Here is a 21,785-nt window from a genome sequence, read left to right as displayed (position 1 = left end):
CCACGCAGCAGGGATGTTGCGAGAAGAAGGCAAAACGAAAAAAAAAGCAATAAGCGAATGATGTCAGTGATGGACTGTGGCTGCTGCCCAACGTTCTCGACTTCCTCGATTTCTCAATTTCTCGATATCGAATATCCCAAAACCTTGCCATAGTCCGCAAGCCAAACCCTACCCAGAACGGTCAGACCTGCACGACTCGCTACCAGAGCCAGGGCAGTAATCGACTCCATCCTACCTTGTTCATCGAGAGCGTTCCCGACCGTACGGCACAGCACAAAGGAACTCTCCACACTCTTCATGCCATCTCGGCACTCCGAGCTCCCATCGACATTGTTCCATTCTTGCACGGCCACCACCGCCGCCGCCACATCACATAATGTCTTCCCCGCCAACACCACCCGCGGCGAAGCAGGCAGAGGAGCAGAAGCAGACGCACAAGGACAAAGTCCTCGCGCAGGCGACCGCGAAGCTCCAAGAGGCACAAAAAGAGACGGAAGCCGCGCAGGCGCTTCGCGAGCGGGCCGAGGCGACCGAGGACCCGGAGGAGAAGAAGAAGACGTTGGCCGAGGCCGCGGAGCACGAGAAAAAGGCACAGGGCTCGGCGAAGCAGTCGAAGCGGCTGCAGAGCGGCGTGTGGCAGGGCGGCATCGGCGGCGCGGGCATCGGGGCCGGGCTCGGGACCGGATTGGGCGCCGGCGTCGGCACGTTGGTGGGGGCCGTTGTCGGCGGCGTCACGGCGATCCCTACAACGGGGCTGGGGCTTTTGGTCGGTGCCGGGACCGGTGCGATTCATGGCCCTTGGTACAAGTTGGAGCAGGAGAAGAAGGAGGCTGAGGAGGCAGAGGCCGCTGGGGATGGAGAAGAGGATGGAGAAGGCGCCGAGAAGGACGTCAAAGCCGGTTGAGAGCGCGTCTGCATATCTGCTTTTGTGTTTTTTTGTTTCTGCTTGGCGAGGATACCATCTGATGAGGGCTGTATGATACACGGGTGCCAGCTTTTGCTTTTGGGATGCGACGGAGGATTGTGGTTTACGACCGAAAACGACCATTGCATGTTTGTAGCCTTGCTTTTTCTTTCCCTTTCCTCTTGGCCTTTCTCCTTTTTATTATACCTAGCATAGCAACAACAGTTTGGGTTTTTCTTTGGGTTTTGGGTAAGAAAAAGAGCGTTAGGAAAATACGAGTTATACGGGTGGCCTTTTGGGAACGATTCTAAAGATTCCTATGTCAAATGCCATTATTTACCACCAGGTTTGTCGCACTTGTGTAGATGCTGACTACGTGGTGGCTTTCGAGGGGCTTGATGGCTCCGTTCAAACTATTTCACCTGTATTAGCTCATATTCTTCATCAGGATGACTTTTCAAAAGTCAGATTTAGAACCTGGAGCAATGCTGATGTAGTATTTCATGATCAGATAGGACAAATAGGCTCGCTTAGCTGCTAAAGAACATTTGTAGTACATTTTTATTAACAGGTTCAAAACAGTTTCTCAGGGTAACACAGATCCTTCCAGAAGTGTATACCTTTAGCTTACATCGTTTTAACTTTATCATGTGGAAGAGAAAGCTATCACGCTCTTTTCCATGGACTGTCCTCTATCAGCTATTTTCACATCTTGAAGCCATACCAGAAAGAACATGACAGGAATGAATGCTTCTTTTATAAGTCTTCTAGTGTTCATCTGAAGCCAAGGTGTGCTTGGCACGAAATTCGGTCAGCGGCCGTCGGGCAACTGAGTCCTCGGGGTATACCATGTTCGTTCCAAGCATCGAGATTCCAAATCGTCTCATGATATTTCCTAGTTTAAACCATGAATAATACAAGCAATTTCAGTGTGAAACTGGATGAGAACACCGTAGGTAACATGCACCTATTTTCAAAGCTGGAGGATCTCGCCTCTTCCCAGTTGTAGAGAAAGCCGGAGCTAAGGAAAAGCATTTAAACGGATTCAAGGCTAGACCGCATGACAAACTGACATGCGCCACGCTCAATAGTCACCATCTAGATTGGGATCGGGAATGAAGTTTAAAATTAGGCGCAGTCAGCGTTCATCTCAGCATCGGGGGCGGAGTCTTTGGCAGCCAGCTCAGCCACCGACCAACCAACTAGCCTCCGCGACGAACCGCACGCGCCTCGATCAGACGCCAGTTCCGCCGTCAGCATGCTCTTTGTTTCCCAGCTGCGCGGCAACGGACCACTCATGTCGCGGCTCTCGTTTCCTGATCGGAATTCTAGCGCCAACAAGGATCCAGTGCCAGCCCGGGTCATCACCATCCCGGCTTGCGGACTGGGCGATGAATGATGGACAAGGAAACTTCTTCCACGGCTCTCTCGCTGTTTCAGCGGAGCTGATAGTGAGCTCCCAGTAGGAGCAAGTGGATCACGTTGTAGGAAAGGATGATTCCGCAGGGCTGTACAACAACACCGTCAGCTGGGCGCGATGACCAAAGCAACGGCATCACACGATAATAGAAGTTGTATATAACAAGAAGGACTTTTCACCCATCTGACAGTGTTTTTTTATTCTTTCCCCATCATACAGTCACTCAATTCATCAAGCCAATCTTCCAGCTTTTCCCTTTTTTTCTTCTTCCTATCTCTTTCCTATTTCCTTACTTCCTAGATTCATCTCTCTGTGTGTGCTTTTAAGAACTTTCTCAAAATAACACTTATAAAACACCAAACCAGTCAAGATGTTCTCCATCAAGACCATCTCCACCGTTCTCCTGGCCGCCGTCGCCACCACCGTCTCGGCCGCGCCCACCAGCACGACCGGCACCAAGACCCCGTCCCGCACAACCAACCTCACGGGCGTTACCCACTCCGTCGTTGCCGGCCTCGGCGGCCTCCGCTTCGACCCGGACAATGTCGTCGCCGAAGTGGGCGACGTGGTCGAGTGGCACTACCTGCCCCGCAACCACTCCGTCGCCGAGTCCAACTTTGGCAACCCGTGCAACCCCCTCGCCGACGGCACCTCCTTCTTCTCCGGCTTCAACTTCTTTACCCCCGAGGGCCAGGCCGACAACGTCTTCCAAATCGTCGTCGAGGACAATAAGCCCATCTGGTACTACTGCGCCCAGAACGCCGGACAGCACTGCAAGAACGGCATGGTGGGCGTCATCAACCAGAACTTTGACAGCCCCGACTTCACTCTCGCCAAGCACAAGGCGTTGGCTGCGCAAAAGGGCGACGCCGTCATCCCCGCTGTCCAGCAGGGTGGCTCTGTCATTCCCAATCCCAACCCCCTTGGAGGCTTCAAGCTCTAAGCGCTGGCTGGATCCTGCTTCTGTGGATAGCACTGGGCTGTCGTGGTGGTGTTTGCATCATAGCGGTTGGGGTTTTTGAATGGGAACTGCATTGGGCGGCGTTTGACTTTGGGAAACTCTTTTACTCTATGTAACCCTCACTCTTTAGCTTAGCTTCTTTGCATGAAAATGCATGACACTCATTCAATTTTATAGCGACTTACATTGTCGCGCATTGACGGTGGTTAAAGAACGTTGCGACTTAGTATGACCTGAATGTGGCATATTGTACGACTTGTAGCGGACGAGTCGTGTGTTAGTTTACTTATTTGACGACTCGTGAATTACATTGATGTTCTAACAGTAATTTTTCTAGCTACCACTTTCAAAACGCTACTAGCAGTATAACTTACACCTCATCATGAAAACCAAAGGCGTGGGCAGATGGATTTAGGACACGATGAAGCACGGAATAAGCTTGACCACTTGACTACCTCGCTACGACTAATTACTACTTCGGGACCAAACTACATCGGGACCAAAGGGATGATCGAGGTTGGACTAGCGAGGTCGCATTTCGTCCAAGTTTTAATTTATTCCTCCCGACTTGAGTGACATGTCCTGTTCGGTTCAAGCCACGCTGCTTGCCTGCATCAATTGCTGCTCTGGATTGTGGGTTTGAGGCATGCTCAGCACTGAAAATAACTCGTCCGAGGCAACGATGTGGGATGTCGCGGATATAGTCGCACACTTCATGTTGGTAAGAGAGAGTCGGATATCGGCCGGATCCCGATGCAGCTAGCGGAAGACGTGATCAGTGGCCGAGATAGAGGAATCATACCCCTGCAAGAAAACCTTACTGAGGCCAAATCTAAATAAAGTAGCGGCCAAACCCAGCCGACCAAAGGTGCTTGACTTTGATTCTTGTTCTCATCATAGCATCAACTTCAAGGTCGTCGAGGAGGAATCACTCGACACAACTCCCACAATCAACGAAATCATTGCGCTGTTCGTAACCCCAGGTAACCCCTACAATCATGATGCAAACCAGATCTGACCCTGAACAGGTTGAATGTAGAGGCGACGACGCCCGCCACAACGATGGCAGCGAGCACACCGTCGCGGGCTGGCTCACCGTGGCCGGGTCGTTCCTTGTCTACTTCGTGTCCTTTGGGTACATGAACAGCTTTGGGTTCTTTCAAGACTACTACCTCGAGCATAGCCTGGCCGGGTACCCGACCTCCGTCATCGCGATCATAGGGTCCCTCCAGCTCGGCCTCATGAACCTGATTCAGCCCATCGCTGGTGGCCTCGCCGACTCGTACAGCCCGAGCATCCTCTACGCTGTCGCGGCCGTCGGGGCGATTGTCTCGAGCATCGGCGTCTCGTTTGCCCAGCCGGGCCAGATTTGGCAGTTCATCCTTGCTCAGGTACGTGGCCTGGATCCGCGTCCAACCTCTCGACTTTGTGGAAACTAACGTCCAACGGCAGGGCGTCATCTTCGGATCGACCGCCGTATTCGGCACGGCGGTCTCCTTACCCCTCGCAAGCCAACATTTCACAAGGCGACGCGCATTGGCCATTGGCATTGTCGCCAGCGGGAGCAGCGCTGGAGGCGTCTGTCTTCCCATCATGTTCTCTCGCCTCGTGCCGCAAATCGGCTTTGGCTGGTCTCTGCGGATCGCCGCGCTGGTTGCTCTAGTTTGTTATGGCATCGCCATACTCATTTCGCGGCCCAAGCTGCCCCGAAAGCCCGTCAAGTCCATCTGGTCGATTGCGGACTTCAATGGCTTTCGCGACCCCCGATATTCCACGTTGGCGCTTGCTAATGTGGTTGGCAATTTTGGCCTCTATGTGCCTTTCTACTACCTAGGTTCGTTGACATCGCACTTCCAATACGCATGACTCCCGACTTGTGAATCGGACTCGAATCGTACATGTAGTTGTGTCGTTTTCATGCCTTGCATCGCAGCTCTCCCAGCATTCACAAAGAGGTATGCGTAACATGTACAACTACGGAAGCTAACCTGTTCGTCAGAGCCGTACATCGCGGTTCACCACCCAGGAGCCGCGGTGAGGAACTACCTTCTCCCGCTTATCAACGGATCAAGTTTCTTCGGTCGAGTGATGTAGGTTCCCGGGTATTCCAAAGCATCACGAGTGCAATACTTACGCGACACAGTGGCGGATACGTTGCTGATCACACTGGTGGATTGAACCTCCGCTATCCATTGACGGCAATTTCGGGCATACTCTGCCTCACCTTGTGGCTCTTATCCACAAGCGTCAGCATGATCATAGCTTTCGCCTGCTTATACGGTATGTCCGTCCCATTGTTCACTGTCACACAGACCACGTATGCAGGAATTGAAGTCGGCTAATCACCACGTAGGCTTCTGCTCGGGTATTTTCATCAGCGTCACGCCGTCCGTAACCGTCAGACTGTCGCCAAAAGACAAGATTGGGGCCCGGCTGGGTGCTTTTTCTATCTGGAGTGCAATCGGAGTCTTTACCGGCACGCCCATTGGCGGGGCCTTCGTCCGGCGAGGCACGCCAGAAGAGTATCAGCACCTGATCATTTTCACGGGTATGTGCCTGACTGCTTCTGCTGTTTTGCAGTTTGTAGCTCGCGTCCTCTGCGATAGAGATCTGCGCAAGAAGTGGTAGAACACCGGTAGTATCACGAGGCGCACTGGCCAGGCATCATGAGGTTGGCTTCTCTGGTAGACAAGTATCCGAGGATAGGGTCTGGTCTCTCAGTCGAAGATCAGGGGGGATTTAGGAAGGAGTGGAGTGACAACGTAGCTTGGGAAGGATATACTACAGGCAATGGAGATGGTACTTGAGAGGCGGTGTAGTTGAGAGAAGGTGGCAGGGGCTGTAATTCTAAATACTTGCATCGCCATGTATCAGTCCTTTGTTTTCGCTTGGAGTCTTATGTTACGGAGATGGCATCCGCTCGACGCGGCGAGACGGACGCGATTATCCGATCCAAGTAGAAATTCGAAGCATTCTGTATAAAGAGAGACGTTGTGCATCCGAATAACCCACGATATTTACAACTCCTGGTCCTCAGTCCGGTGGATAGTAGAAAGAATCCCTGGCCGACGTTACCTCGGAGATGGAGACTCACGACAGGCAGTCCCGCAACCTCATGGCTTTCTAGTGTTTAGTCGTTCACAACCCCACACACCTGATGAGCGATAGATTTGACTCTTTATCATCGCTACATATGAATTATTCGAATTCTACCAGAGAATGAGGTAGCCTTAAATATTTCCGTTGTGAAACCTGCGGGGTAATGACCGGACCAAATTAATTCGTTACCGCAAGGGCTCTGCGTTAGGGAAAACAGACAGTAAGTTTGGCAAGCTTTGATCATTTTATTAGCCGTGACGATCTTATCATAAGTGGAATCATATCGCCCTGTACGAAGGGTCGGTTATAGATAGCTGATCGTCCACTATTGATAGCAACCCGCACAACTCGTAAGTGCATTCTGAATTGAACTCTTATTCCGATTACAAACTGCGACTGGGAGAACGAAACCTGCACTGTCATCGACAGCGAGGACTTTGACCTGGCGGCAGATTCGGCAGATTCGGCGTGTGGGTCTCGGGAGAATGCCAGCATGTTCCCTGGGTAGTCGACACAAATCGTCCCGCTGCAGTGCGGCTAGTTTCCGGCTGCCACACGAGTTGTGGATAAAAGCAACAAGCCTTTCCCTCCATCAAAGTAGCCTTCGGCGAACGCTCATATTTCTGCTCCGATTTGATGGGTCATTCCACTTTTTAGACAAAGCAGAATGAGGCCGAACCAAATAGTGAGGTGGCATACGTACCGTCTCCATTCTCCCATCACTCAGGGGAAATACAACGTCTTGTCATATCTGACGTGTTGGAACCAAAGGCATCAAGCGGTTAAAAAGAGTTGTGGGACATAACTTCATTAGCCTCCGGGTGATATTTCGGGGGATATTTGTTCTGCGTGGCCGTCGCGAATGGAGAATAATCGTTGGCCACCCGTCACATCGGCGACACTTTTGCGCTGCACCAGACCCAACTTCTCTCCAAGCAATCTGAGCGGACGTAGGCTAGAGGGACATGGAAACATTTAGAGAAACAAGTGTTGTAGCAACAACGACGGATCGGCTAGTAGTACGCGCTCGGATTGACTCCGACAACGTTTAACTCATCAATGGGCCAAGAAACAAGTCGAAAGTTCAGCTTGGAGCGAGCTTACCAAGTCATCGGAAAGAAGAAACAGGAAGTCATGAGGGGGTTGATGGGGTAGTGGTTTCGTCAGCTAATGAGCTTGGGCAGAATGAGGTTAATTCACGCGAGATGAAAGCACCTTTGGAAAAGTAAGTTATATTGCAGTTATGTGTAATAAGAAAACTAGATAGAACCGGGCCACTGCGTTCTCTCGGGCCGTGAGACTTTCTGATTATGGAGCTGACTTGCAGGCAGTAAAATGAATGGGTTAAACTCTGATTAGATGATTCGCAGCGCACGAGACACGTGTTGTAAGGTTTCCGACTATGATTAAGAATATTCTGCTGCCACGAGAAGAAACGCCAGTACCAAAAGATATGAAGTGGAAAGTTTATCAAGTTGTAAAAGCAGAAACCTGGGGAAGTTTTGGTTTTCCGTCGCGCAAAAACACACCTGGGCCACCCCGATCTATATCAATTGACGAAAGGCTTGCGTCAACCTTCCTTGCGGCTCATCTCCCAAACACCACTCCACAGCTTAGGAGGCATACTATATTCGAGACAAGCTTATTTGAGTAGCTCTTCCGGGACCAATCTCTAGGAGTGCGAATTCGAGATAACACCATAATTTCTGCCCCAGAAAAAGGAACATCTTCGGGTACCCGGCGATGGCAACCCTTGCCGGAGTTTGTTCTAGGCCAAGCTGGATTGCTGGAAGGTCCAGTTCCATCTTATGTTTGACTCACTCGGCCTGCTCGGCCTGTTGTCGCCCTTGTTCTCGATATGTCACGGTGAATACAAGCTTTGATTGACGTGCTGTCTTGGCACAGCCCTGCTCGAAATGCCTCCATTTGGGATATAAGCCAAACATTTCCCACTAGACGACTTTAAAATATCTGTATTATCCTTCGAACTGCCATCAGCAGATCTTCTACTTTGACTACCACTATCATTTGGGCTTTGGCTCGTCCGTTCTTTTTTCGTTTACTCCCTCACCCTGTACTTATCGCCTGAGGGCACTAAAAAAAAAAAAAACTTGTCTGCTTTCAACATGCTTTCTATTCTTGCCCTCGCTGGCCTGGCTGCCACCGCTCTGGCTGCGCCTGCTAGCCAGTCTGGCTGCACTTTCACTGACGCCAACGCCGCCATAAAGGGCAAGGCTAGCTGCTCGAACATTGTCTTGCAGAATATCAGCGTCCCTGCTGGAGTCACTCTTGACTTGACTGACCTCAACTCGGGCACCAACGTACGTCGATGCCCCAACCCTCCCCTCTCTCGTGGTCAATAGGCCAGTGTCCACACAGTAGGGTTTACTTACCAAACCAACAGGTCACCTTCCAAGGCAAGACTTCCTTCGGATACAAGGAGTGGCTTGGTCCCCTGATTGCCGTTTCGGGTTCCAATATCAACGTCGTCGGCGCCCCTGGCAACTTGATTGACTGCGGAGGCCAGCGTTGGTGGGATGGCAAGGGCGGCAACGGCGGCAAGATCAAGCCCAAGTTCTTCGCTGCCCACGATCTGCAAGACTCCAACATTCGAAATCTCAATGTGCTCAACACTCCGGTTCAGGCCTTTTCCATCAACACCTGCACGAACCTTGGCATCTACAACATCATCATCGACGACTCGGCCGGCGACAACGGACCTAATGGCGCCCACAACACTGACGGCTTCGACGTTGGTTCTTCGAACGGAGTTCACATATCTGGCTGCATTGTGAAGAACCAGGACGACTGCCTCGCCATTAACTCCGGCACCAACATCACTTTCACCAACGGCACTTGTATAGGTGGCCATGGCCTCTCCGTTGGATCCGTTGGTGATCGCAAAAACAACGTTGTTGAGACCATTCGCATCATCAACTCGGTGATTACCGAGTCTGTAAACGGCATTAGAATCAAGACCATCGCCGGTGCTATCGGTTCTGTTACGGATGTCTTATACTCCGGCATCACCATGTCTGGCATCAGCTGTTTCGGCATCATCGTTCAGCAGGACTATAAGAACGGAGTCCCGACCGGAAAGCCCACCAGCGGCGTTCCCATTACCAATCTTAACATCACCGGGATCACCGGCAACGTCAAGCCTTCTGGAACAAACATCCAGATTCTGTGTGGATCGAAGGGTTGCAGGAACTGGAATTTGAATGCCATTAATCTGTCGGGTGGTCAGCAGTCCGCCAAGCCTATCAATGCCCCGCCGGGCGCGCTGCAGAGCATGAACTCTTGATCGGCTGCTGACACCATTATTGACGGCATCAATTGAGTTGGGTCCATTTCTGTGCATGTTGGACCGGGCTCTGGCTACCGATCTCGATATGGCTCATGAACTTGCCACAGAGTGGTGTCTCACGGCCAGCGGACTACAAATCTTCTTTTTTATGGTCCTATTCAAACATGTTGTTTTTCGTATCATGTTGCTGGCCACGACTTCTACAACAAACCTTCAACCGAATGAAGAACTTTTTCATCTCACATGAACTATCTCCTGCCACCGTTCCAACCCCTCAATAGTCTCCATTCTCTCTGGGCCTGTAGGTCTACGCATCATGTAAAATGATGATGTCGACATCCTAGTTGCATAAACTACTCAGCCTTGCTGAACGAATCGATATAAAACCTACTAGGGGAGGAATTTTAGCCTAGAGTTCTGTCTAGATTTGCTTTTTGTAGGAAGAGTGTGCTGATTAGCTCCCTTAGCTTTTCTGGCTCTTGGGAAGATCAGATCATGGCTGGGCTGCGTCTTTGGGAGTTCGCTCTCATGAAAATGGCATCAACCCGATAGGCGGTAGACTCACCCGCTGCGATCAGTTATCGAAAGGATAGGATCAAAGGCAGGCCAACCAAGTGCATTGCAGTCTTTCAAACAAGGAGTTTTGCTTGGAATAGGGACAAGAGCAAGAGCCCGCTGACTTGCTATCGATCAAGTCATGCAAAGTTACTACAATGCCGAAACTCGCAACCTTTCAGTAGGCCCCCTTTCTCTCCACCCACTTCGGCTGCGGTGCCGGCGTCACATTTCCAAAGCCGGTCGCACTAACCATGCCAACCTCCCACTTGAGTCCCTCAACCTTGGCGCCACCCTTCTCCATGGCCCAAAGTGTGATGCCGAGGTGGTTAGATCCCTGGTAGTTCAGAATACCCTCAGGAATCGGGAAGCGAGCCTGCGGGCCGATATGGTGAACAAATTTGCCAAACTGGTAGCCGTTGACAAAGATCTGAGCCCGGTAGGCGGAGACCGTGGTGTTGGCGAACGTTAGAGATAGCGGTACATCGAACCCTACGGGAAGGTCGAGATCAAAGGTCGCGGAGTAGTAGGCGATACCGGCCTTTTTGATTCCTGCTGCGGGACCCGTGCTGTCCTCCCAGGAGGCCGATGGAGGTTCGGGCCAGTGATAGCCCTGCCGCTCAATGAACAGGCCACCTTCGTTGAGAGGGCCGCGCACTCTGTCGGCGTAGTCTTCGCCGCCCAAGTTGCCAGTAATCTTCCACTTGATGTCAGATTGCTCATGGCCCGCTAGGTTGTAGTTGAGGATGCCTCGTGGATTCTTCTGCTGCTCCTCGCCAACGACCCAGTTGCCGTTTAAACCCATGTGGTCAACCACGACCGTGAAAACGTAATCTTTGTCCTTTGTCAACTTGGGCAGGGTGAACGTGCTATTATACGCGGGCGAGACGGCATTTCCGACCCAAGAGCCGATGAACTCGTCGTCCAGCCACACGGAAGCACCGTAGGCGTTGCCTCCCTGGGTAGTGATGTTGAAAGTCGACTCATCGCCGTTGGCAGTGAAGTGACCCCGATAGAGGAGCGAGCCGGTGTGATATCCGTAGTCTCCCCCGTACAAACTGGTGGGGGTCTTTAGCGGATTCGCGGTGTTGTACGTTTTTTCGAGGTCCGCAGCCGTCCATAGTTCGTCAGAGTAGTCCGACTTGATCTCTGGTAGACTATCGACATACTTCCAGCTGAGCTGGCTGATGCAAGGAAGCTTGATTTCGGGGGTAGAGAAGTCAACTCTAGCAGTCACAGCTCCGTGGTCATTCTGCTTGAAGTCGAGAGATTTGCCGTTGAAGTTCAGGGTCTTCAGAGGGGCAGGGGCACCACCGATGATTTCAATGGTGGTTGTGGTGTTGACATCGCCAGTGAAGCTGATGGAGTCCGCATTGACGGCAACGTTCCGGATGAGGTAACCGGCCTTGACGATGACATCAGAGGTTCCAAAGTCGCCGACAATGGGAGGGACCCAGAAACTGTAGGCCTCGTTGCGGTCTGGTGATTTTGTGATCAGCCAAGTGAAATTACGGATGCGTGACAATGACTTACTCAGGAGATAGACGTAAAGATCCTCGTGTACGCGGACGACCTTGCGCTCGTCCGAAACAGCCCAACCCAGGACCGTGTAGCCATCTTTCTGCTGGATTGTAACGTCCGAGCCCTCAATGATGTTCTCATCGGTGATATCGGCTTGTTCACCCTCGATAGCCAATTCATGATGCTCATCGGCACCTCCATAGACGACTAGCACGGTCTTGTCCGCGTACTTCTTCCTGGACGGATGTAAGCAAAGGAATAGGGCTGCTCAACTGAGGTCACCTACCAGGTAAAGATCTCAGCCGTAGAGTAGACCAAGTTCTTATTGCCGATAGGGTAGTCGCTGACATGAATCTTGGAATCTCGTCTAGTCAAGTACAGGCTGTCGCTGAGCTGAGGTACTTCGATTTCTCCGTACTTGACAGTCTTGACCTTCAACTTATAGGCGGTTGTCTCAAGAGCATCGTACTTTGTGTGTCTAGTATACTGTCAGTCGAGAGGTCTAGAGCATGGTCCAGGGAGGTATGATGACATACCTGGTGATGTAGAACTTGGTGGTGTTGGTTGTGGCTGGAGTCACGGTGATTGCGTCGTTGTTGGTCCACTCGAGAGAGGAGTTGAAACGATCAGCAACGAGGTAGGCAGGAGAAACGTGAAGGAAGTTGGACTGCAGCTTGGTCTCGCTGTACTTCTCTCGGTTGACGAGACGTTCTTCGGTGATCTGCGCGCCATAGTCGTAGGACGTGTAGCCGTCAGAATATCCGAGGTTGCCCCAATTCGTGCCACCCCAAGTCTGTCAAGAGTTAGTTCGGAAAACATACGTTGCACGTACTGATATTCTTACCATGTAGATATTGAATATAGTGACTCCAACGGCGTAGTTGTTCTTGTAAAGCACACGCTCGAATTCGTGGTTGAGGAGAGCTGCACAATACTCGAAGCCGGCACCTCCCCACGGCTGGAAGCCTCCGCCTTGGAACTACGAGCTGTCAGAGCGGAACCAATCCTAGCGCCAATATCTTGCTGTCACATACCTCAACAATCGTATATGGGGTAGTCGGTGCAATGGCATTATTCGTCGCGAGCCAATCAATTGGAAGACCATTCTCAGGCCAGACGGTAGGGTTCCAGCAATCGAAGCCCAGCGGATAGCTATCGTGTCCGTAGATGTCGACCTTGGCGGGCGTAAGCGCAGTGATGGCGCCCAGCTGCCAGGCCTCATTGTTGACGTACGGCACGACGACGCCCTGGCTGCGGAACTGATGATCGACGTACTTCCAGTAGTCGTAGTCGGGGAACGGGTACGGGTCGACGGCGGCGTTGTACTCATTTTCCATTTGGAAAAGGATGACTGGTCCTCCATTGGTAATTTGAGCTTTGGCGATGGTGCTCCCGAGGGCGGCAGTGTAGCTTTGGATGTTAGTAGACGAATGGCCAAAACTTGCGCGTTTTCTTCGCTTTGTCTTACTTGTCAGTTGCCTTTAGGTAGGCCTCGTCGCTGGTCCTGAGAGCTCCTTGGACTCTCTGGAGCCAACCAGGGAAACCTCCTCCGGTGACTTCGGCGTTAATATACGGTCCCGGTCGCTCGGCTTCGGGTTAGTTTAACATCTCTGCAAGCACCACGGCGATATACCCACAGCAAAGAGATAAAGCCCGGCCTTTTTGGCTGCTTCGAAGAGTGGCTCGAGGGCAAAAATGCCCTCAGGACGAACCTCTCCAGGTTTCGCCTCCAGGAGTCCCCAATTAACGTAGAATGAGACCGAGTTGTAGCCAGCTGCCTTGATCTTTTGGAGAATATCGAGCCAAAGAGATGGAACCGGCATTCTGTCGTACAGTGTCAGTGTAGGTCCCGCCTGAGTCTACGCCAAAGACACTACTCACCTAAAGGCATGAAACTCGGCGCTGAAGATCATCAATCTCTCGCCATTGATGAACAAGCTTTTGTCGTCCCATGTAACCTACATGTTACCATTTGAGCTGAGCTCTTGGGTGCTATCTCGAAAAGCCATTGGGTGTGGGAAGGTCTTGGTCAAGTCCTCAGTATCCCCTTAGCTATAGCCGGGGGACTCACAATGTCTTGCTGTCTTCCATTGAGGAGCTTCAAATCCGTTCCGATAGTTCTGGCACTGACTCCATTAAGCCAAGCCAAGCCCAGGAGAGAAAGAGCCTTGAGACGTGAGATCAACATCTTGAATGCACACCAGCAGCACACTCAAAACTGTGCTTGGACTGCAGCTAGACAACATCAAATGGGATGATGCAGGGACAAATATTGATGCGAAGTGAGGAACTAGCTGCTATTTGATGCAAGAAGACATCTACCCGGCCTCGACAAGCGACGGACCGGAAATGCCACCATCTCCAACCTGGGACTCCACGTAGCGGCGGACTCATCGGCATTGCTGGGATGTGAATGGTTGATCAGCACCTGGTAACGCAGCGCCATCATGGCAATCTCAACCGGGCCAGTTTCCCCCTCTTCTACCCCAACCCTGCATGTGTGCTAATAACTCCATGGGTATGGGAAGGAATGGACTGGTCATGACGTGCATACATGCAATTGATCTAGAGACTGGAACCGGTAGCGACTGGGTCTTTTCCCTCGTCTTCATCCGAACCCCGAGTCCAAGTTCTTCCCCACTCCTAAACCCCGCGTTTGTCGGCTAACCATCTGTTCGTTCCTTGTCTCCCAAGACGAGCTAAGACGAGCTAAGGTGTGGTAGGGTTTTCCGTGCGGGGGCTTGCGCCACTTTCAACGGCCCGCGCGTCCGGGGTAGCCCAGGAACGCGTCGAAACTTCCGTCCACACGAAGCCCTGCCTTGAGAGCCAGATGGCGGTGGAGGAATTGGTCAAGTTCCTTCGTCTATTTTCTTTTCTTTTGTGGACTTCAGAGGACTTACCGGAGTCCTCCGCCTACGTCTGTCAATTTCCCCGGTTTATCCAAGACAATCTACTTGATGATAGGGCCGTTTCTAGGTTCGAGGAACTAAAAGCTGTCAAATGCAGGTGGGCAATTTGAGATCTGCCAAGAGATAACATCTGCTGGGTAAATTACGTCACGGAGAACCTGAGCAGGAATAAACGCTCAACTTGAACAAGAAACAGCAATTTTGACGCGACTGCGCAGTGGTTTACTCGACGGCCGATGAAATGTCATTCAGCAATTTCTCATTATGGCGTTACTTGCATGTTTGTACTTAGCCTGAGCATAGGGCATGTCCTCCGAAACGACAACTCAACCTTTATTATTTGGAATATTCTCCATCACTTATGCCTGCTCAAGGCCTAAAAGCTCAGTAAGCTTGAGCATGCTGACAGTAACCTTGTTGGTAGTGCTAGGAGGCAGGACACCGGCGCCCATGATGAGCAGGTAATCGGGGTCCTCCTCCATGATCCGCAGGTTACGAGTGTACGCACCAGGTTCGGGAGAATCGTACGCAACCCACGCGCTCGGGTCGCCGCCCCGGCGGTTGATGAAAAGAGGGGCGCTGTTACTTGACACGACAATGGTGCCGTTGCAGCCGCCGACGGGAGACCAAACGACATTGGGGCTATTGATGGGGAAGACACCGCCGTTTGTGCTGTTGATGTAGAGGTCCGTGGCGTCGGCGAACTTGCGGGGGTCCTTTGCGATGCGGTAATAGATGGGAAACGAGTAGGTCGGGATGATGTCAGCGCCGCCCCATTCAAAGGTGTACATATAGTCACCGTTGGCGAGCTGAGTGACGAAAGGCATGCCCGGGCGGTCGGTGTATCTGGGGTAGGAGACGTCGGTCACCACGTCGGACCAGGTCTTGAGATCCTTTGTGGTCTGGTGAGAGATCTCCTGGCCGTGCTCGGATGAGCGCTGGTCGGCGTAGTAGAGAATCAGGTCGTCCTCGAAGATGCTATATTCGATATCAGTACCTTGGATTGAATAGATTATATTTCAGTTTGCTCAAGACATACAGAATAAAAGGTTCCCAGACGGGAGTTTCTCCATTGTTGGGAATGGCACGACCACCGCGCGCGACGTGGGAGAGGAACTCCCAAGTGCGGCCCTTGTCCTGAGAAGCATACAGGTCGATTTGGGTCTCGCTGAGGTCCGTAGGAATGCTGTTACCGGCCAAGAGAACAGTCCCGGCAGGGTAGCCGGCAAAGTCTTGGCGCAGCTCGTACAGGAACGGCTGATAACGCAGGCCCCAGTTGTTGACTTGATCGTGGACCTGACCGACTTCCTTCCACGTGAGGCCGCCGTCAAGAGACTCGGAGATGGGGAACCAGACCAGAGGGGGCTCTAAGGAGTAGTTCTCCCAGGTTGCCAGGAGACGACTGTCGTTAAGCTGCACCGTGCGAGGGTACAGGACACGAGGGTCTGTGTAGTTATCAGGCGGCTGGAAGATGAGCTTGCGCTGGAACGTCTCGAGAGCAGAGGCAAGCCCACAAGTGAGGGCGGCTACGGCAGCGATGAGGGCGGACCGGAGCATCATGACTGCTGCTAAGACTCGACGACCTCTGCGGGACACGACGCGTCTGAAGAACAATGAACGAGACCGTGAGGGCATATCTCCACGGATCGGGTTCTAGAGTATCTTTTTATAAGGTAGCATTGAACATTGAGTCCTTCACTGCTGGGCCCATGGGGTTGGGTCCAGAGGAGCAATTGAGCTGGGGTTGGTGACCACGGCAAGCTGCACGATGCGACCTTGCCTGAACCATGAGCTTCTTCTCGGATACCTCGGCCAAGTGGCGACTCCCCATAACGATATAACATCCTAAACTCTGGCTCTGCTACCCAATCTGGAGAAGCCTGGAGAACCACTGCTGTTTGCAAGCAGGGTCTGGATGTCAAAGAGGAGTTCCCATGGTGTGAGGCAAGAGTTGACTGCATATGGTGACTGGGAGCACCGCTGCGCAGCAACTGTATGCGCTCCAAACAAACAACCGCCGGTCGTCGTTAATGATTAGAGTCGCGGGACTTGATGACAAGGTTGCCGAGATCAAGAGAAAATAAGATTGGGGCTGCGGGAGCCGGGACAATGTTATCTCGAGGTGCGCCGTGCAGACTTGCTCGTTTGAGTCGTTTGCGGGGAAACCCAAGAACTTGGGCTGTGGGGTTCGTGCGGGGGAATGGAGTCAAATACTAGGTGCGAGTGGAAGATGCGCACCAATAGTGTGAAACAATCGCTCAGTTGTTGTGTTTACTCTTGGTGTAGCCCGGCCTATTTGCCTGTGCCTACATCTGGGTTGCGAGCCGTTGTCGACGAGCGGAGGGGAGGGGAAGTTGTGGATTGCCAAGCTGCCTAGGCTCGATAATGTCCCGGAAACACCTTGCTTGTAGTGCTTTACTCCCGTTATTTTCCTGCTCCGTCATCTCATCGCCCCTTAATGGCCGTGCTTGTTCTGGAGTTGTGATTATATCAACATGTGCCCTCTCGTCTATGTGTGTCCTACGACAAGACACTTGAGGCACGTGGTTCCTCTTTAATATCCTAGCCTACCGCGTGATTGACCAAGCATTAGTTTTTAATTCAATGACTTGCCGAGCTCTGTAATTTACATAAGTGGAGACGAATACGTTGAACGAGTAAGCATATTAGCTACTTTGCGTTCAATGCGAATTGGAATCACTGCTTATCAAGAATTAATATCAACTCCCAGGAGATGTTGAATGGCCAGAGTCACTCATAGTTTCCTTTATGATTCTATTCTTGAATTATGTTTTGACCACTTTACGAAAGAAAAGAGAAAAAGCTTGTAGAGATCCCTCGTCTCATAGAAAGAAACTTGGGGGAACGACGTTCATCCGACATGAAGCAGTCACCCCGACTGTTAGTTAAACCTACACTACATTCGCAGAGTTGACTGGCAGCTTCAGGCTATAACACTTTCACAGAGCAATTTATATGTGATAGGTCAAAAACTCTTCCCTTAGTCTTCTGTGGTCCATTGGAACCCTTGTTTACATTTAATGAAAAGAAACCGGGGCCAACTTCCGCACCAACCTGAAGGCATAGAGTGATCTATGAAATCTCCATAATGATTTCGTCTATCGAGCCCTACAGCTTGAGACAGGCCTCAACGCAAGGGCAAACCATCGCTGTGAGGTTAACCAGCTGTTTGCACCTATGTGCGTGCATCAAGATTGAATGGGAAGCGCGTTGTGATATACCTTGTCTTTGCCACCCGCCTATAGATGGCTGATCACTACATCTTCAACACCGAGTTGGGAGGATCATTCAAAGGCGTTGAAGTTTCATCGCCTTACGCAGAACGGGAGTGAGTTCCCGGGTCTCTGCCGTGTGATATCTTCAAAAACTCCCGCATTTAGACTTCTGCCTTGGCATTCGAAGTTTACGTTTATCTGATAAGATCATCAGCCAGCTGTATAGATCACGCGATAATAAGTTCTATACCTGGCAGGTCTCATTGCGTGATTCCAAGGTCTTCCAGGAATACGAGATTTGACCTCCCCTCACCGGGCTGAAGACGTTTACGGTGTCGGACTATGACATATAAATTCCAAGTGTGCTTCACCAAAAACTAATCATCTGGCAGAAGAGGTGGAAACGACTGCTTATCATTTCAAAGAAGACCGCTGATAAATTATTCCGCAGGTACGGAGGCTGCGGGTGAATACGAGACTATACCAGGGTCTGATCACATCACGACAAGCTCAAGATGCAATGCGAAGTTGATGTACTTTAGTTTTCCAACGACGCCGCGGCTCCCAAGATGTACTAACGGCTGGCTCCTTTCCCTTTTGCATCAATTATCAACTTCCCAGAAGACTTCACTGTCGATCTTGGTCCAGGAGAGAGCAAAAAGGTGTGCGTAGAGTTCCTGCCGCCACAGGATCCACGGGCATTCATGAACTCTTTCTACTCGGGCTTCAACGCCATCGCCTCCGACAGAACTGATAAGCTCTCTATCCCCTACCAAGGCGCCGGGTACCACTTCAGTGCGGCCCCTAGCTCGGGAACTTACCCTGTACCGCCGAGCGTCAGCGGATCTGCAACCGAGTATCCAATGTTTGGGGCCCCGCAGCTGGTTCAGGCCAACAACTTCGAATTAGAAAGTTACATCAAAATTGACCCCGACGAGCTGACTCTGTACTATGCCGGCACGCAGTCCGTGCAGATTGAGCGGCTGGATGTGGTGCGCGCAGACACAGACTTCAAGCTGAGGTAGTATGGACTTAACCAGAGCCCCCTGAACTACAATAAGACGGCACAGCCCGTGCCGGGTGCCGACCTGTCGGGAAACTTGTACGTCAAATACAAGTTCGCGCCAGTGAATAGTTTACTTGACTCCTGGCCAGTCCCGATCTTTTGACATGTTGATAGTGCGTCCATCCGCATCTCTATTTTGAAGGGCAGATATAGACTGCTGGTATCTCACTTGAAGTATGGAGTGGATGGGAACAAGCAGAAGGCCTGGTCTGCTTGGATGAATGGTGTTATAGTCGTCCTGCAGGATTACTATGCTTTAGGATATTCTGTGAGCAAAGCCATCATTCTCTATTATTAGTACGCGCAGTCGCCGATTCAATTTTTATGGCGTACTCCTGCCATTCCTCTTTTCTGCCCACGGCCGGATTGACAGATGTGGATCCTCAGTGATGTGCTTTACCGCTGGAATCAGATGAGCAGCTTACGAAGATTCGCGCATCTTGCGACAAAGTGCTGTCTAGGAATGGTATAAACTGAGATTCGGTATGGGCATAATTTCTGGGGGCGAAACCATTCAACGCCGCAGGACCGGCTGGTGGTCGTTGTCGATGAAACTATCAACTTGGAGCTCGGATCAGACTGGAGTAAAGTGGGAATTCCAAAGTTCCTCTTCTTTGTCAGAAACCAAAATATAGTAGGTACGCAGCCGGCTGTCTTGGCAAAGTGCACAGTACGAACTACATGTATGGGATTGAAACATCCACAGCATGCAACGCGGCAGTATAAATCATGAGCATGACCTCATTCTCTCCATATCCACTGCCTAATTGTTCGATTACCGGTATTGATTACCGGTACATGACGTTGTGGTCATATGCGTGGTCATTTTGAGTCTGCCAGAGGCGCCGTGGCGCTGGAATGGGACGTTGTGCTCGACGATGAGGCGAGAGTGAAAAGACTTTGAGGGTATCGGATTAGGATTACTGCGTACATGTCTGCTTGTACTAGAGACATGGGTATCACAACTCATTCAGTCCAGCTGCTGCACGGCCAAACGGAAACCTTACCACCACCACCATTTCTGTTGCTTCTTGATCCATTTATGGACCGCGGCAGCGATGTCAAGATTATTCTTTTCTAGATGCATGAAGTGGCCATTGCTCTTGATCCCAATTTCACTAAGCTTGATCCACTCCGGCTGGCCGCCCACCTATGCTGCTTCAGGTAGTTGATGATACACTGATGGTAGGTAATATGTATGCTAGCCTCTCCCGTCAACGCCAGATACGGGACGCTGGCAATCTTGGGTAGTTTCTGTTCGGATTCTCTGTGCAGGTAGCAGTTGCGGAGAGCCAGCTACGGCTCGCCCACGGATTCGACCATGGCGTTAAGTTCCGCCGTGCTAAATGCTGCTGGCTCGTAGTCGACGGGCGTGTTCGTCAGGCCCCACGGGTTAGCCGCGTTGCTCGTCAGGCCGTAGCCGTACGCGCGGAAGGGGATCGTGGAGGGCTCGACGTTGAAGCTGCCCGCGAGGTGCTGGGGGCAGTCGTTGGAGATTCCGACTGGAAACTTTGCGACCAGCGAGTGGGAGACCAGGTAGGACTGTGCGCCAACGAGGGAGAGGAGCTCGCACCAGGCGGCGCGCATGGCCAGCTCTTGGGAAGACGTAGCTTGTCGTGTACGGAATGAAGCTCTGCTGAAACTGGTCAAAGAAGGGATCGCCGCGCATGTCCGTCCCCGGCCACCTGGGGGTAGGTGTTGTAGTTCTTGACGCCGGTGAAGCCCTTCTCGACGAATTCGGCCGACATGCCCACGGCCATGGAAAAATTGGTCGCGGTATTGGCAGTGGACCAGCCGATGCTGTTGGCATCAACGAGGTAGACCTGGTTGCCTTGTGGAAGTAGGTCGCCCAACCGGGACGATTGTCAGGGTTGTTGAGCCAAGTGGTCCCCGGAAACCCGCTGCCGTGGATAAAGACCAAGCGCGTCGGCCGCAGCGTGAGGACGGCTGTGAGCTTCTCAATGTAGAGCTGGCCAATGGTGATGTTGCCCGTGGGGTCAGAAGCGCTTTGGCCCCCGACGTAGAAGAACTCTCAGAGTCTCTGAAGGTCTATATGTGGAGCTGACAGCGTCAATGCCGGTGCAGCTACTGTCGGCATTGGAGGTGGCAGTGACCGCTATTGCGACGGCAACCAGCCCGAGCGCGGAGGAAGCCGCGAATGGGACCATGATATGATGGCTGGCGTGGAAGTTGGAAGTTGGAAGCAGTTTGACACACAAACCAGGGAGGGTGGCGCGCCAGATGCGCACAGATTTATCTGGCTGGGACACAAATGGTCAAGCACGCAACATCAGACAAGCAAAGAAAGGGCGAGAACAGGTTCTAAAGCAGAGCTCACGAGCGATAACACCTGTTGATATACGCTAAACGACCAGAGCGAGCGTGGTTTGCTTCTGCGTTAGTCCGAATCAAGCCAGACAAGTCTCTCCAAATTGCAATCCTGGCGCAACGAAGCAATCTCGGGGAACTGGGCAAGACGGAGCCAACACCATGGACAGAAGAGGTTTCCCCTCGTCAAACGAGTCTCCTAACCGTTCACAGCCAAGCCCGCTGCCCGCAACCTGCTTCTCGCCGGTCCATCTGCGCAAGGCAGAGACGTGACGTGCTCAAGGAGCAGGATCCTCTTTTCAGAGTTCCTCGCTGCAGCTTTGAGCTTGTCCGATCTTTGACGCCCAGGGACCCCGTGCCGCGAACTCGCAGCCCTTCCGGCATTCATGTCGCAAACTTGGCTGCCGACGGCATAGGGTGAAGGGGGCCCATGACTCGAGACCGCCGCACCCTCCACTTCAGCTGCACGCTTTCAAGAC

General features: G+C 51.9%; 10 protein-coding genes across 10 annotated transcripts; 6 read left to right on the top strand and 4 right to left on the bottom strand.

Annotated features, from left to right (window-relative positions):
- Window positions 1-376: 376 nt before the first annotated feature.
- CORC01_03977 (uncharacterized protein) lies at window positions 377-904 on the top strand (the record flags this gene model as incomplete). Its single annotated transcript, XM_022615626.1, has 1 exon — window positions 377-904. The coding sequence occupies one exon, from the start codon at window positions 377-379 to the stop codon at window positions 902-904; it is 528 nt and encodes a 175-aa protein (XP_022477803.1).
- Window positions 905-2,032: 1,128 nt separating this feature from the next.
- On the bottom strand, window positions 2,033-2,275 carry CORC01_03976 (uncharacterized protein; the record flags this gene model as incomplete). Its single annotated transcript, XM_022615625.1, has 1 exon — window positions 2,033-2,275. One exon carries the CDS (start codon window positions 2,273-2,275, stop codon window positions 2,033-2,035), a length of 243 nt encoding a protein of 80 aa, XP_022477802.1.
- Window positions 2,276-2,694: 419 nt separating this feature from the next.
- CORC01_03975 (extracellular serine-rich protein) lies at window positions 2,695-3,267 on the top strand (the record flags this gene model as incomplete). Its single annotated transcript, XM_022615624.1, has 1 exon — window positions 2,695-3,267. One exon carries the CDS (start codon window positions 2,695-2,697, stop codon window positions 3,265-3,267), a length of 573 nt encoding a protein of 190 aa, XP_022477801.1.
- A 700-nt stretch (window positions 3,268-3,967) lies between these two features.
- On the top strand, window positions 3,968-5,913 carry CORC01_03974 (uncharacterized protein; the record flags this gene model as incomplete). Its single annotated transcript, XM_022615623.1, has 6 exons — window positions 3,968-4,006; window positions 4,269-4,676; window positions 4,738-5,119; window positions 5,285-5,375; window positions 5,429-5,565; window positions 5,639-5,913. 6 exons carry the CDS (start codon window positions 3,968-3,970, stop codon window positions 5,911-5,913), a joined length of 1,332 nt encoding a protein of 443 aa, XP_022477800.1.
- A 2,597-nt stretch (window positions 5,914-8,510) lies between these two features.
- On the top strand, window positions 8,511-9,688 carry CORC01_03973 (endopolygalacturonase 1 precursor; the record flags this gene model as incomplete). The annotated part of the gene is made up of 2 exons (XM_022615622.1): window positions 8,511-8,705; window positions 8,789-9,688. 2 exons carry the CDS (start codon window positions 8,511-8,513, stop codon window positions 9,686-9,688), a joined length of 1,095 nt encoding a protein of 364 aa, XP_022477799.1.
- Window positions 9,689-10,424: 736 nt separating this feature from the next.
- On the bottom strand, window positions 10,425-13,955 carry CORC01_03972 (glycosyl hydrolase family 35; the record flags this gene model as incomplete). Its single annotated transcript, XM_022615621.1, has 10 exons — window positions 10,425-11,725; window positions 11,780-12,003; window positions 12,054-12,245; window positions 12,304-12,560; window positions 12,612-12,746; window positions 12,802-13,177; window positions 13,236-13,351; window positions 13,405-13,591; window positions 13,649-13,725; window positions 13,839-13,955. The coding sequence occupies 10 exons, from the start codon at window positions 13,953-13,955 to the stop codon at window positions 10,425-10,427; spliced, it is 2,982 nt and encodes a 993-aa protein (XP_022477798.1).
- Window positions 13,956-15,035: 1,080 nt separating this feature from the next.
- On the bottom strand, window positions 15,036-16,236 carry CORC01_03971 (BNR/Asp-box repeat protein; the record flags this gene model as incomplete). The annotated part of the gene is made up of 2 exons (XM_022615620.1): window positions 15,036-15,654; window positions 15,716-16,236. The coding sequence occupies 2 exons, from the start codon at window positions 16,234-16,236 to the stop codon at window positions 15,036-15,038; spliced, it is 1,140 nt and encodes a 379-aa protein (XP_022477797.1).
- Window positions 16,237-18,616: 2,380 nt separating this feature from the next.
- Window positions 18,617-19,276, top strand: CORC01_03970 (uncharacterized protein; the record flags this gene model as incomplete). Its single annotated transcript, XM_022615619.1, has 3 exons — window positions 18,617-18,904; window positions 18,974-19,014; window positions 19,093-19,276. 3 exons carry the CDS (start codon window positions 18,617-18,619, stop codon window positions 19,274-19,276), a joined length of 513 nt encoding a protein of 170 aa, XP_022477796.1.
- Window positions 19,277-20,274: 998 nt separating this feature from the next.
- CORC01_03969 (uncharacterized protein) lies at window positions 20,275-21,146 on the bottom strand (the record flags this gene model as incomplete). The annotated part of the gene is made up of 3 exons (XM_022615618.1): window positions 20,275-20,663; window positions 20,770-21,009; window positions 21,068-21,146. The coding sequence occupies 3 exons, from the start codon at window positions 21,144-21,146 to the stop codon at window positions 20,275-20,277; spliced, it is 708 nt and encodes a 235-aa protein (XP_022477795.1).
- On the top strand, window positions 20,646-21,727 carry CORC01_03968 (uncharacterized protein; the record flags this gene model as incomplete). The annotated part of the gene is made up of 3 exons (XM_022615617.1): window positions 20,646-20,818; window positions 21,047-21,253; window positions 21,520-21,727. 3 exons carry the CDS (start codon window positions 20,646-20,648, stop codon window positions 21,725-21,727), a joined length of 588 nt encoding a protein of 195 aa, XP_022477794.1.
- Between the last annotated feature and the right edge of the window lie 58 nt (window positions 21,728-21,785).

Source organism: Colletotrichum orchidophilum, assembly GCF_001831195.1.
Source record: "Colletotrichum orchidophilum strain IMI 309357 chromosome Unknown Scaffold_25.1, whole genome shotgun sequence".
Classification (NCBI taxonomy): domain Eukaryota; kingdom Fungi; phylum Ascomycota; class Sordariomycetes; order Glomerellales; family Glomerellaceae; genus Colletotrichum; species Colletotrichum orchidophilum.
Note: the sequence above shows the minus strand (reverse complement) of the source record. Positions and strands in the feature narration are given on the sequence as shown.